The sequence below is a fragment of the Mixophyes fleayi genome, chromosome 5 (genome assembly GCF_038048845.1).
Source record: "Mixophyes fleayi isolate aMixFle1 chromosome 5, aMixFle1.hap1, whole genome shotgun sequence".
In the NCBI taxonomy this organism is placed as follows: domain Eukaryota; kingdom Metazoa; phylum Chordata; class Amphibia; order Anura; family Limnodynastidae; genus Mixophyes; species Mixophyes fleayi.
The window spans coordinates 109957818-109972101 of NC_134406.1; the positions used below are offsets into that span (position 1 = coordinate 109957818).

The 14284-nt window shown below is 40.5% G+C and overlaps 1 protein-coding gene across 1 annotated transcript in view; it reads right to left on the reverse strand.

Annotated features, from left to right (window-relative positions):
• Window positions 1-13305, reverse strand: part of TNS3 (tensin 3) — a 282436-nt gene extending 269131 nt beyond the window's left edge. The window contains exon 1 of the mRNA XM_075212670.1: window positions 13107-13305. Within this exon, the coding sequence (XP_075068771.1) occupies window positions 13107-13199 (93 nt within the window). The 5' untranslated portion in view covers window positions 13200-13305. The remainder of the gene's footprint in view (window positions 1-13106) is intronic.
• Between the last annotated feature and the right edge of the window lie 979 nt (window positions 13306-14284).

Consider the following 14284-nt stretch of genomic DNA (forward strand, 5'->3'; position numbering starts at 1 on the left):
TGGAGAGAAACAAAGAGCTAACTGAAGATCAGACCAGGCGGTTTCTGCAGAATCAGACCAGGTTAATCTATCTGGACAACTTTTTTTTAACATGTCCGTAAGTGGAGCAGCTCTAGTGGCGAAGTGGCATACAAACCGCCTGTAGTAACCTACTAAGCCTAAAAAGGTTCTTAACTGCGACTTTTTTCTGGTCTTGCCCAATTTTTGACTGCCTCCACTTTGTCTAGCTGGGGTTTTACATGCCCTCGACCAACAATGTACCCCAGATATTTGGCTTCTCTCATGGCTATGGCACATTTCTCTGGGTTAGCTGTTAACCCTGCTGACCTTAATGAAGCTAAGACCGCCTCAACTTTGGCTAAATGTGATCCCCAATCTGGGGTACAAATCACTATATCGTCCAAGTAAGCGGCTGCATAAGCTGTGTGAGTTTGTAGCAATTTATTCATGGCCCTTTGGCCATGAATGGGGTGGAAAATGCAGTCTTTGGCTTGGCCGTGGAAGTCAGGGGAACTTGCCAATAACCCTTTGTTAGATCAAGGGTTGTTAAATAATTGCTACCAGCAAGATTTTCCACAAGTTCATCCACACGTGGCATCGGATAGGCATCAAACTGCGACATACTGTTTAGGCGCCTAAAGTCATTGCAGAACCTTATTGTCCCATTGGGTTTCGGGACAAACACAATTGGACTATTCCATTCACTAGTGGACTCTTCAATCACATCTAACTGGAGCATCTTCTCGACCTCCTTTCTCACGTCCACCCGTCTGGCTTCTGGAATACGATACGGCTTCTGCTTTACAATGACTCCTGGTGCAGTGACAATGTCGTGTTTGATTAAGGTAGTATGCCCAGGAATGGAAGAGAAGACATCCCTGTTCCGGCGAATCATTTCTTCAGTCTGTTGTCTCTGCTGAATGGACAAAGCTGGCTCTATGGGCACTTCAGACTTTTCAATGGCAGTACTCACTACCTGAGGAGAGGTTTCCTCATCATGCCAAGGTTTAAGGAGGTTGACATGATATATTTGCCCCTCCCTTCTCCTACCTAACTGGCGGACTCTGTAATTGACAGGACCGACAGCCTCCAGAACTTCATATGGACCCTGCCAATGGGCGAAAAGTTTGCTTTCCTGGGTGGGAACCAGGACTAGGACCTTGTCCCCAGGCTTGAAAGATCGAACAACAGCACTTTTATCATAACATTTTCTCTGTCGTTCCTGAGCCTCTTTTACATGTTGCTGCACAATGGGCCCTATCTTTCCTAGCCTCTCATACATTTGTGACACAAATTGTACCAGATTTGGCTCCCTGGGACCTTGCTGCTCCCACCCTTCTTTTAACATATCCAAGATACCCCTGGGCTGTCTCCCAAACAATAACTCAAAGGGACTGCCCCCTGTTGAAGCTTGAGGTACCTCACAGATGGCAAACATCAAATAGGGAATAAGAGTGTCCCAATCTTTTTTCTCTTGAGCCACTGCTTTCCTGAGCATGTGCTTTAATGTGCGGTTAAAGCGTTCCACCAAGCCATCTGTTTGTGGATGGTATACAGAGGTGTGAAGCGCCGTAACCCCTAGCAACTGGCACATGTCCTTCATCAGTTTAGACATGAAAGGAGTACCCTGATCTGTGAGAATTTCTTTGGGTATTCCCAAGCGTGTAAACATCAATACAAGTTCCTTAGCTATGGTGCTGGACTTTATATTTCGTAGGGGAATTGCCTCTGGATACCTGGTTGCATAGTCAAGCACCACTAGTATATATTGGTGCCCACATGCAGATTTTTCCAGTGGCCCCACAAGGTCCATAGCTATCCGTTCAAAGGGAACTTGTATTATTGGTATTGGAATGAGAGGTGCCCTGTACATGGGTTTGGGACAGGTTCTCTGACAAATGGGACAGGACCGGCGATACTTTTTCACTGCCCTGCGTACACCGGGCCAGTAAAACCTAAGCAGAACTCGTTCCCGTGTTTTATCCTCCCCTAGGTGTCCCCCACAGACATGTGTATGTGCTGCTTTTAACACTAGGGTTGCATGGACCTGAGGAACCATTAATTGGTTTACTTTATCCCCCTGTACAGTAGCAACTCTATACAGGAAATCATTTTTAACAATAAAATATGGTATACCTTCTGCAGGCTGGGCGGCTTTCGCTACCCCATTTACCTCAGTCACACTTTTAGAGGCATGTTCCAAAGTGGCATCATTAAGTTGGTCTCGAGTAAAGTCCTGCAGAGGAAACAAAATTGGTATTGCGGACCAGTCTGTATCCTCACTCACAGGTGGGGTGGGCTCATCTGCGACATCACCGACCAATGCTAGTTTGGACTGTCCATGTTTCCCCGCAGGTGGATGCTTTTGTGGAACTCCTGCTATGACTCCCAGGATGGCATTCCGGTTTGACGGTTCCCAAAGATCGATGTCCAGATGTTGTGGATTCTTAGGCGGTTCCTTTAAGACCGGGCTTCCGACCGTTGCATCAGTTGCCGGCATGTCCGGCCGGATCCGCTCACCGAGGACATCATTAAACAGTGGGAAGTCTCGCCCCAAAATGAGTGGATATGGGAGTTTAGGTGCTATGGCAGCTACCACCATAACAGTTTTGTCTATAAGTGTGACTGGTAGTATTGTTCTTTCATACTCCTCTGTTGTGCCATGTACGCAAAGAACCTTCACCTTGGGCAACCGAGAAGTTATGGTTTCGGGTAAGACAGAGCTGGAAACCAAGGAGAGTTCACTCCCCGAGTCAACCAGGGCCAGAACAAGGTTTTGGTTGATTAGCACAGTCACCTGGAACAAACAAGGACTTCCTGATGTGGGACTCATGGTAAAACAGCTTGGAAAAGCAGGCCCAATATGTGCCTTGGAACAGTAGGTTAGGACACTCTGCCTTAAAGTGACCTGGCTCACCACATTCAAAACACTTCAGATTAGACGGCTTTGCACCTGGCCCTCTGTCCGTAGCAGTTTTGCCATTGGCCCCTGTAGCAAGGATTGTCAAACCTGGCTTTTGGCGTGGCAGCGGCTTTGGCACAAATGCAGGTTCTTTAGTCATTTGCTATAGCGCACAAAACCTTTCTACCACGGTGGCAAGCTCTTCATAAGTTTGTGGGTCTGATTGCAGAACCCACCTTTGCAAATCGCGGTTCAGCCCCCGGATGCAGTGATCTATCACCAGAACTTCAATAATCCGAGAAGGCAAATTCTCCTCAGGCTGCAGCCATTTCTTTAAAATTTTAGAAAGCTCAGCCACTTGCTCTCTGACCGGTTTTCCTTTATCATAGCGCCATTAGTGATAGCGCTGGGCTTGGCCTGGCCCGGAAACTCCAATGCGAGCCAATATCTCAGATTTTAGGCACAAATAATCAGAGGCCCGTTCCTCATCTAGATCCATATACGCTCCCTGAGCTTCACCAGTCAGATATGGCGCCAGCCTCTCAGCCCAATCTTTAGGAGGCCATTTTGCCCTTTTTGCAAGTCTCTCATAAGACACCAGATATGCTTCTATGTCATCACCTGGCGACATTTTCTGGAGAACAGGACCAAGTGGTTCATTTCTGTCATGTCTCACCTGGCTTAACTCTTCTCTTAAGAGCCTTGTGTTTTCCACCTGTGCCTCAGCAACTCGTAGCATCTGAGCTTGCTGCTGTTGCTGCGCAGCGGCCACATTCACGAGGGTTCTCAGTACTTCCTCCATGTTGACGTCTGCGCGGGTTGGGTAGCGGAAACTTGCTTTCCGGAGTATCCCACTCCTGACACCACTTGTGGCAAGAGGCAGCTACTGCAGAAGCACACGCGAACAACTTCTTTCTTTTTATGGTGCTTTATTGTCAGGATGGTAAATGTTTGACACCGTATACTTGCACAGCAATACTTGGAGACCCTAAACGCTAGCTATACATAGTCCAGCTCTCTCTCAGGATCAGCCAGCTTACCCAGCATTGATCTCCCTGCACAAATGATATAAACAAGCTTTTATACCTGATACTCCTCCCCCAGCCTTAGCTTGATGGACAGGTGACACACCCACCTTCTCTTTAAAAGGAAACGCCCATCACTGGCTCTGTAATTCTGACAGACACACACCCTGTCTGTTTGCTGAGAGGAGGGATTTCAAGTCATGTAAGTTAAACCAAACTTAACCATTGCTTTTCATACATAGGTCTTTAATCTACTTCCCTGCTTTCTTTGCATATTGCCAGCTAAATGCCTCCTTTTGTTACAATATATATATATACACAAAAGTTAACCTGTGCATGATACTCATGCATTCTAGTCAAATCAAGCTACTTAAGGTGTTAAAAAGGTTCTTGTCATGCATTTGGGCCATAGCCCAGGCCTCAACCACCAACCACTCCCCACTGTCACCCCCGGCAACCACCAACCACTCCCAACTGTCACTTCTCCTTCAAGAAATATATATATATTTTTTTTAAATCTTTATAAACACTTTTAACAATTAACAAATTAAATTAACAAATTAAAAACATCTTAGTATACCAAATTTCAGCCCTTTCTGAATTTTTTTTTCCACACACTAAGAATTTAGTAGGTCAGTGTATAACTCTGCCCAGCAGGTGGTGCTGCTGCTCGGTTTTATTTTTTCCACGCAAACACGGACAGACAGACTAACACACGCCACTAGACATTTAAATATTAGATATATGCGTCTATTTTTTTGTAAATAGTTTGTATTTTGACTTTAAAATTGTCTGTTGCTTTTTTTAGACTGCACTTAATGACAGCAAGGAACAATTAATTTTATTATTTAAACTTTCAATTAATTATTCCACTGCAGTGTTCACTGGTCCTGTGAGTGAAGAATAGTTTGCAAGTAAATACAATGTTTCTGGAATTATGATACTACTACTAATAATATAATAACAATAATAATAATAGGTATTATACATTATAAAATTGTAATCCATACTTGGCCTTCATATGAGATGTCATTAATATGTAATGTATGTATTTTGTAGATGTCAATAAAAATGTTTTATTGAGAAAAAAATTATATATATATATATATATTATATATATATTTATTTAAGAGTAGGGTAGCATCATACTGCCTTTAGAATGTTCGAAAAAGATGATTCCAGCCTCTGGGAGAAAATGAAACGAGGTAGATAGTAACAACAATTACACAAAAGAATTATCTCCTCTAAAAGCAACACCACCTGTTACAAAAGCCTTTAGTTCTAGCTTCTGAATGCAGCTAGTGTCTCAATGCATCGCATAGTTCTTTGCTCCTCCATCTCATGCCATCTCATTTAGCTCATAATCCTTAGCTGCTCGAAAGATCAGCATTACTATACACAGCATACAATTATGGCGATTATCAAAAGGTGAAGAACTTTTCTCTGATGTGGTTTCTGGTGTCTTAAATTATCTTCAAGACGCACTGAAATAATAATCTCACATTTCATTTATAGAAAAAACATGCACTGGATTTAAACTCAAATTAACAGTTGTTACAACACAGCATCATAACAAATATATAGCGGGTATTCTGTATAGATTTGTTTAGTCTGGTTAGTACTTTGGTCGTTCATGTGAAAAATGGTTTATTCTAAACAAGGTACTGCATTTATTTCAGACTTTATTTCCATAAAGGTGAAATGATCCTTTAACTTCCCGCTCTATTCAACTGAGTCAGGCAGCTGGGTACTGAAGCTATAGTTTAATTTGCTTCAGTACAAGTTACGTGCATGTAAACAGCTGTGAAAATAAAAATCATTGTAACAAATTGTACTAAGGACTATACTGCAATACATTTTTACCGCTTCTTGGTCTATTTTAGTGTGCCTGACACGTGTTGAAAACTTACATTCATCTCAATGGCAGCACAATGTAAATAAAATGAGATGCAATAAAGAAGCGTTTACATATGCGTTTGGTTTGAACGTGATAACTTCCTGTTTTCTTACAGATGAGTATTTAAAAAACACAGGTTGAACGTACCTGTAAGCACATATTAAACACATACATATTGGCAGTGCTGGCTACATGTGGTTCTACTTGCCTTTTAAAATGTGTTAACAAGACATAGCAAATGTCTTAGAAAAATTAGACTGGATTAGATTGGATTATATTTTTTATTTATCGCTTTTCCTGGGCTGCATGTAAACTCTTCTCCTATTTCTTTTAATACTTTTAAATTAAGTTTCACACTTAAAACTACACAAAAAAGCCTCAAAAGGAATATTCTTGTACTTCACTTATGTTTCCTATACACTCTGGTGATGTAAACAGACCCTTGGAACTCAAAGAAACGTTTTTGTTGACTGAGATGAATTGATAAAAAAATTGAACTTCATGTCCTCAAGGGAGGGAGTTACAACCTAAACCACATAAGGGGATAAATGTATGAAAGTCCGGTTTTTTCAACTCAACGGAAATCGGCGCAATTCCAGCTAAAATTTAAAGAGGCGTTGGCTTGTAAAGGAGTATTATAGATAAAGTAAGTGGGTCCACATCATCCCAAACTGTATTGGGGACAACCTAGTCTGAAACACAGAGACTATACAGTTGCAATTGAGCTGTAAAACAGCAAAGTATATAAGCATGTTTGACTGTTGCTTATGTGACGCCTCAGCAGCTATTTGCTAGAGTTAAGAATTGCTGGTCATACGTTCCTACAATAAGCTCCAAAGGATCACTGCATCCCTCCTAACTGTCACCATTTCAACAGGACAATCCTGGTTTTATGGTTAGGTCCCACTTAGGGACGTTTGTCCCGTGGGTGGGAATGTTGGGGGAAGGGAGGTATGTAAAGAGCGGCCTATCTAGACAGCCCTCTGGGGGCGTCACCATGTTGTGATGGGGGAGGTGACCACTCCCTCTGACAGGGACACACATGCTGGGAGGTATGTCACTGTATGTTCTATTAAGAGTTGTAAGAAACTGATTGGTACTTGAGACATATTATAATAAGAAGGTGTTTGCATACTTTTAAACAACAGGTTCCCATTTTCAGTTTGCAATGTTATGGACTAGAGGTTGCAATATTATATTACACAATTCATTTAGGATAACCATGCATCAACATATGATAACTCTGTATTGCTTGGATAGTCAATAATGGCTTTTAATACATATTTAGTTTGAGTCTGGGGGATGATGAAAGTTTTTGGGGCCTACTACCTTGTTTTAGTACTAGCCTTGATTGAGTAAAGGCTTAAATTATTTATTTAACTAATTTGACCTGATTCAATAAGCCATGTGGTTTCGTAGTAGCCGTGTGCAATGTGTTTATGTGCACAAAAACAGCTCATTTTTGTTTGCTCTATGAGGTGCGAGCAAAAAATGAAGATCATTATCTGAACATCACACAGAAACATAACACAAGATGCTACTATGGCATATAACAGCTAATTGAATTGGTCCCATTGTGTTATAACTGTACTTCTTGTCCTAGACCCTGTACCATGTTGGTTGCAGAGGTACTATTTGCTTGCAATAAGCATTCTGTTGTCATGTAAACAACTTTTCTTTCACTACAAACTAATTGCCATACATCAGCAATAGGACCACACTTTTACATATCTTCTCATGTCAATTTACATTTAGGGGGGAATTCAATTGACCGCATTGTTCGTGAGAACAACTTGACCCGCATACTATAACCAGTACTCCAGTAATAATGTGCATTATTACCGTAAGTACGGTAATTTCAGTTCTGATTTTTGCTCACAGCTCTGTAAGCAAAAATCTGCGTTAAAATTACAGTACTAACAGTAATAGTGCGTAGGCCGTGTTGTTCATCAATTACATTCCCCCCTTATATATTTCACCGTCTTCAGCATTTCTTTATTTCTTTTTAATACACATAATTTTTTTAAACTTCATTTCGGTTTTAAACATTATTTCATAGTTATATAGTTGTTTAGGTGAGAAATACACATATGTTCATCAAGTTCAACCTTTCATCCTCAAAAATCCAAGTTAATCTAGAGGAAGGTGAAAAAAACAAAAACCAAAACATATAAAGCATAGTCCACTTTGCCTTAAGAGGGGAAAAGTCCCTTCCTGACTCCATCCAAGCAATTAAACATTTTCCTGAATCAACATACTGTATTGTGTAATCATAGTCAGTAGCCTTATGTATTATGTTTTCTGTAATCTGTAAAAGTATTAATGAACTGCTAAGCACGGCTGCTGTAAATAGATGTATTTTAGAAAATTATCTACATATAAAAGATTACAACTGTGTATCTATACTGAAAAATGACGAAGTGCTGTACATATACATTACAATTTAATTTGTAGAAATTTATGTGTAAATATAACTGCTAAGCAAAATGAAACAATTATTTAAACAATACAAAACATAACAAAACAGCTATAGGCAAAGGAAATTAAGGAAGCTAACACATACATTTCTGAATGGATAGAGAAACAACAAACAGAAAAACTTGAAATTTTATTTTAAATTATCAAAGAATTGCTTGCATCGAAACTTCTTTCTCTTGAAAACTTATACCTTAACAGCAGCATTTCTGATTTTTCCTTAGGCTGCTGGAAAGGAATCCAACCATTGTGACCTTTCTTTATAGCCTTAATTGGCATCACATTTGAAACTCAGTAAGAATCCCTTGGAAAGTAGTTGCCAAAGACTTGTTTTGAATTAAAATCCTAAATGATCCTTGCTGAAACCTTAGTAGACAGAAATAGACAGAATGTAGCACTGTGCACTCTAATGTGGCTGGAGAGCTGACATGAATGCAACATGGTAGAATAAAGCTTTGTTTTATTTCAGAGTGCACCAATCTCTTGCTAAACCCCTGCAATGCCAGCTGTGAATTGCATTTGCTCTCTGTACAGGGATGGTTTCTCCAAACAATATAGGTCATTTTTGGCAATTATTTTTCTTCTCCTTCTTTTTCTAATGAATAATATATTAAGTGTAAAAGTAAAAGTATACTTATGGATTACAAAGAAAATACTAACATAGTGAAGGACATTTATAACATACGGGAAGAGTGAAAAATATGTGCCATTTTTGTCTTCTTGAAACTGCTTGTACACAAGTATACAACTAAAATCTCACAGGTGAATTTATGAATTTTATGTCATATGAGATGAGATTGTGATGCCTTACAAGCTCTACATTACAGTGATTTTCAGTCTGTATTTGCATCTAAGAAGACCTACAGCTCCCCAATGTAATTTAAAGCTGCAAGTTTACCAAATGTTTTCTAATTCAGGACTGTCGCGGGCTGCCTCACAGTCTGCTAAAGCACTAGCTACTCCATCTTAGGTGGTCTAATGAAGAAGAGCACTAATTATCTTCTTCTTCCCCCTCTTCTCCCTTTAAATGTGTCTCTGTATTGAACAAAACGTCAGGATTTTGTACCCTTTCCCCTTCTCACATTCTTTATCCACCCTCATCACACAACCTGAACTTTATTGTGAGTGTGTGTATTGGCTGAACACTGCAGTGTATGATGTATAGTGGGTGTTAGATCACATGCTGTATATCATGCACTGTGCTATAATGTATAAATGATTTATGTACCTTGATGTATTGTGTAGCTGTGCTGTGACTCATCATGATCATGTCTTATGTTATTTTACATGCACAATAAATGTTTTCTATTTCGCCCATTTACATATCAAGCCTACAAAGCCACCATCTTATCTTTTGCAGCATAGTTGCCTATATTTGGGTCCTCCCCTCCAGGATATCCTGGAGTATAGGTCCAAGAGGTAAGTGCCGGGGGTGTGGTGACATGTGTCAGGCGCCGTCCCCGCTATTTTTCCACGAAGCGGGGACGGACGCCTGATGTTTCCGGTCGGGGGCATCCTGTTGCTAGGCAACAGGCACGCAGTGTCCCCGGACGGCTTTCTGCAACGGGATGCTATGTTCTTCCCGCTCCTGCAGGTCCGTCCTATCAGCTGCAACTAGTCTCTATATTAACCTCACTCTGGCACCATTAGGATGCCAGAGTATCAGGTCTCCATTTTGGTCTCCCTGTTTCCTCCAGCGTTCCTTGTTACCTATCCTATTGGTTTTGACCTGGCTTCCCTGACTATTCTCCTGGTTCCCGCGTTTTGGTTATTGACCCCGCCTTGCTGACCATTCTCTGAATTCTCGTGACCCCTGACCTCGGCCTGGTTGACTTCGCTTCTGGATCTCCCTGTTGTATTGCCTGTCTCCGCTGGTTTGACCCAGACCGTCTTGACCCTTCTTCACCACGCTAGTAACTGTTTAGGTGGACCACCACCTGCGTCCTCCTTGCAGCTAAGCCCAAAACTCCTTGCTGGGGCCCTGGTGAAAACGAGGGGTACGTTAGACTCCGCATCTCTTATGTCAGTGGCGCAAATACCAGTTGGTGTTCTCAGTGCATTCAGCGGATTCTCAGCCTGACAACATAATATATGGCATCACAGCCCTGCCTTCCACTGTGATTCATTCAATCACGCACAGGTATGAGACATGATGACGCCATTTGCATCCCTAGTGCAGTGGTGGACTCTGGTAGGATGGATTACTCTCGTGGGAGTATGGGAGAGCTCCCCAAAATTCTGGAGTCTCCCTGACATTCTGGAAGTGTAGGCAAGTATGTTATGCAGTATTCCTGCTGGAATATAAATTTTCTTCCAAGTAATAGGTCCCTCCATTTTAGCAAGTTTTGAGTTCCTGAAGCAGAATAGAAATTCCATAGCATTATGCTCCTGCCGCTATGCTTCAACGTAAGTATAGTGTTTTTTGAATGTATAATGTTGGGCTTGCACCACATATAGCACCTAGTGTCGAGACCAAAAAAATTCAATCTTGGTCTCATCAGATGGCTGTATCATTCTCCCCTTGGAATGTGGTTCTGTCATAAGCTTCTCTGCAATTTCTCTTTGAGATTTGATATAAGGGAGATATTAACAGTTTTTAAAAACTTTTCTCATTCCCTGATGTTCAATAACAATTTCTTAGATTTGCATGGAATGTTACTTCATCTTCATGATGAAGTTCTTGGTTGGAAATAAAGATGAGAAAAGACAGAGAGTTTCTTGCCCATCTGATTAATCTCTACTCAGTTCCTGCACTGGACCTGCGGCCCTCTAGGTGGCGCACCCCCTTGAGTGTTGAGTCTTATTGTAGCAGACGTTTGATGGGGATGGTATCCTCTGCTCCTGAGTGGTATTGTGACACTTGACTGTGACATGAGAGCCAAGCGCCACTCTCCCAGCCCATCACTGGATATGGAGGAGCAGCAACTGTCAGCTTCATAGGTAAGAACCCACCAGCTGCTTTTCCTCCATGTCTCCATGTTGGGGCAGCAAGAGGGTATTTAAAAAACAGAATAAGCGACATTATAAATAAATAAATACATTAAATAGAGGAATCTTCCCGGTTAACTGAAGCAAGGTGTCAGATCATACCACAACCTGCTCATTCTCCCTGCAGCTTTGGGAAAAAAAAGAGTACTACTTCATCCTTAGCTCTGCAATGGATTGAGTCCTCCAGCACTTTGAGACAGATCTCAGGTTCAGGTAACAGAGGGCATTCTGGGGGGAGCAAGGGGGCTCCTCTTTGCTATAAAGGGAGCATATTTTATTAAGTAAGGGCTGTTCAGAGTGGGCAATCCCTTAAAGGTCAGGAAATTTCAAAAGCTATTCTGACACGTTTAAGCCACACTTATTCAAACAAGTCACAGGTATCACAAAACCCATAAACAGAAAATGCAAGCTATTAAAAAATGAATCATGTATCATCATCATCATCATCATCATTTATTTATATAGCGCCACTAATTCCACAGCGCTGTACTGAGAACTCACTCACATCAGTCCCTGCCCCATTGGGGCTTACAGTCTAAATTTCCTAACACACACACAGACTAGGGTCAATTTATTATTTTTTTTTATTTATTTTTTTAGCAGCCAATTAACCTACCAGTATGTTTTTGGAGTGTACCACATTGGAGTGAACTTGTATTATGTATAATATTTGAATAACATTATATTATTGCTTAATAGAGTTACAAGGAAGGGAATTTGCTTAATTAACAATATTCCTGTTGGGTGTAAATAGCGAAGGAGTTTTAGAAACAATAAAGCTTTTGATTTTAGATGAAGGGCATAGTAATTCTGAAGAAAAGATCTACTGGAATTGCAAACTATATTTAAGATCTGCCAAAAATATTGCTTTATGGCCACACCCACAAGTTAAAATAAAAGTATTCTTTTTTTACTGTCAAATATATCCAGTCTCTATTACACATTTCATGCTCTTCAGGTAATATAAGATTTACATTACAGTATTTGTTATACACTTTAATCTGTGTGTAATAAAATACTAGTTGTTGTACAGTTCCATTAATTGGCAACAATAAACATAAAATAGCACAATTACACTAATTACTAATATCTTATAATTAAAACTAAATATACAACAATATAAAGCCACATGTGCCGTGCATACTATTGTTCTCATTATTTAATTTGTTCATTTTTGGATATCATTTACAAATTCTGCAAATTTGCTGTTACCAGCGTCATACATTCCTTATCATACGATTCTTCTAATGTGTACTTAATATTAATATAGAGTAACTGTGTGTCCCTTCCTTCTAGTAAGTACTTCCATTTCTTATACCATTATAATATTAATATAGAGTAACTGTGTGTCCCTTCCTTCTAGTAAGTACTTCCATTTCTTATACCATTATAAATGAGTCTAGAAAATGCAAAGTACTGATACAAATCGCACTACATTCATCTAAATTCAGAGTCGTGCAATGAAAAATATACGGTTGTCTTTCTTTCCCTCAGAAAATTGCACCCGTTGACGAAAGCAGTGCAAGTTATTGTAATAATGTGCTAAAGTGCAATTTAACATTAAACAGAGCAAAATAATAAAATACTTTAAAGATTCTTTAAATATATTTGGTGATCTCTATTCTGTATTAAAGCTCCATTTCATACATTTAGCGATGGGATAAAACGCTCAGACGCAGCTACACTTCTTCAACAGCAGCATCAGTTAGTGTAGTAGTACCTGAAATACATTTGCATACAAGGTGGAGATTGTTCAGAACTCTTAGCTTCCTCAAATGTGCCCTCGTTTAGTACAATAAAGCAATGAATCTTGAAATACCTTTTGAGGATTCTGTTCCAGCAATGGGAGAGCACACTCGGCTTGCTTTTTGTTATTCTTTTTACGGCAGCAAGAAAAATAATCTCCTCTCATGTTGTCCTAGGATTCACAATTTGAACAACATACAGAGTTTACACAAGGCTGCAAAATCCAACTTTCAGTGAAATGATCTTATCCATTCTGAGCGTAGTGCGCTGGATATGTATTCACCTTATGCAAGCTAACAAAGTGATGTCAACTCACACCCCCTTCTCCTCCACACCCACCAGCCTTCTAATCCTTCCTGTCTAGGGATTGGCTGGCTCTCTGACCCAGGAGACTCAACTTGGCATTTCAGATGTCAACATGCGTTTCCAACACATAGCTGAACATCCATACAGGGAATATGTGCTCTACAGATCCTTATCCCTGTTACAGTGAAGACTGTCTTATTGTACCTTGCACATACAACTTTTTTTTATCTCTTTGATAACACAATCCCAAACAATCCAATATATAAAGTCAACAACAACAAAAATAATCAAATATTATTCAACAGATATTTACTGAGTAAAACATAATGCCCATACCTGTAAACTTTTAAGTTACAACCAACATACTTTAAATATAATATTTGTTGCTTATATTATTATTCAAAAACAATAATTGTTCACCGTACAAGAGTTTTTTAACCACTTGAATACTGTACGTTTTTGTGCTAGTGACTTTTGCATTTTCTCATTGACCTAAAGGAATTTTAAATTGTTTGTTTCAGGACATATAGGGCCTGATTCATTAGAGAAAGTTAAGCAAAAAAGTGATAAACTTTGAACCTTGGCAAATCCATGTTACAGTGCAAGGAGTGCAAATGAGTTTATTATTTTGCACATAAGAGAAATATTGGCTGTTTTTTTATGTAGTGCTAGTGATCGTGGCGGCTGCGGGCACCACCGCGACTCTCCTGGGTCCTCTGGTGACGTCCCGGCTGTTGCTACGGCAACCGGGGCGTCACTTCCGGTTTCAGCGTTCCGGTTGCCTGGGCAACAACCGGGACACAGGGGAGCTTCTGGCGCCGCGCCCGGCCAGCTGTCAAACTGCCGGGCGCGTGCGCATAGGGGGAGATTGAGTCAGCCATGCAAGGCTGTAGTAGATCAGTCAATCAGGGCTGATTAAGGACTTAGTTTGCCGCTGGCACTCTG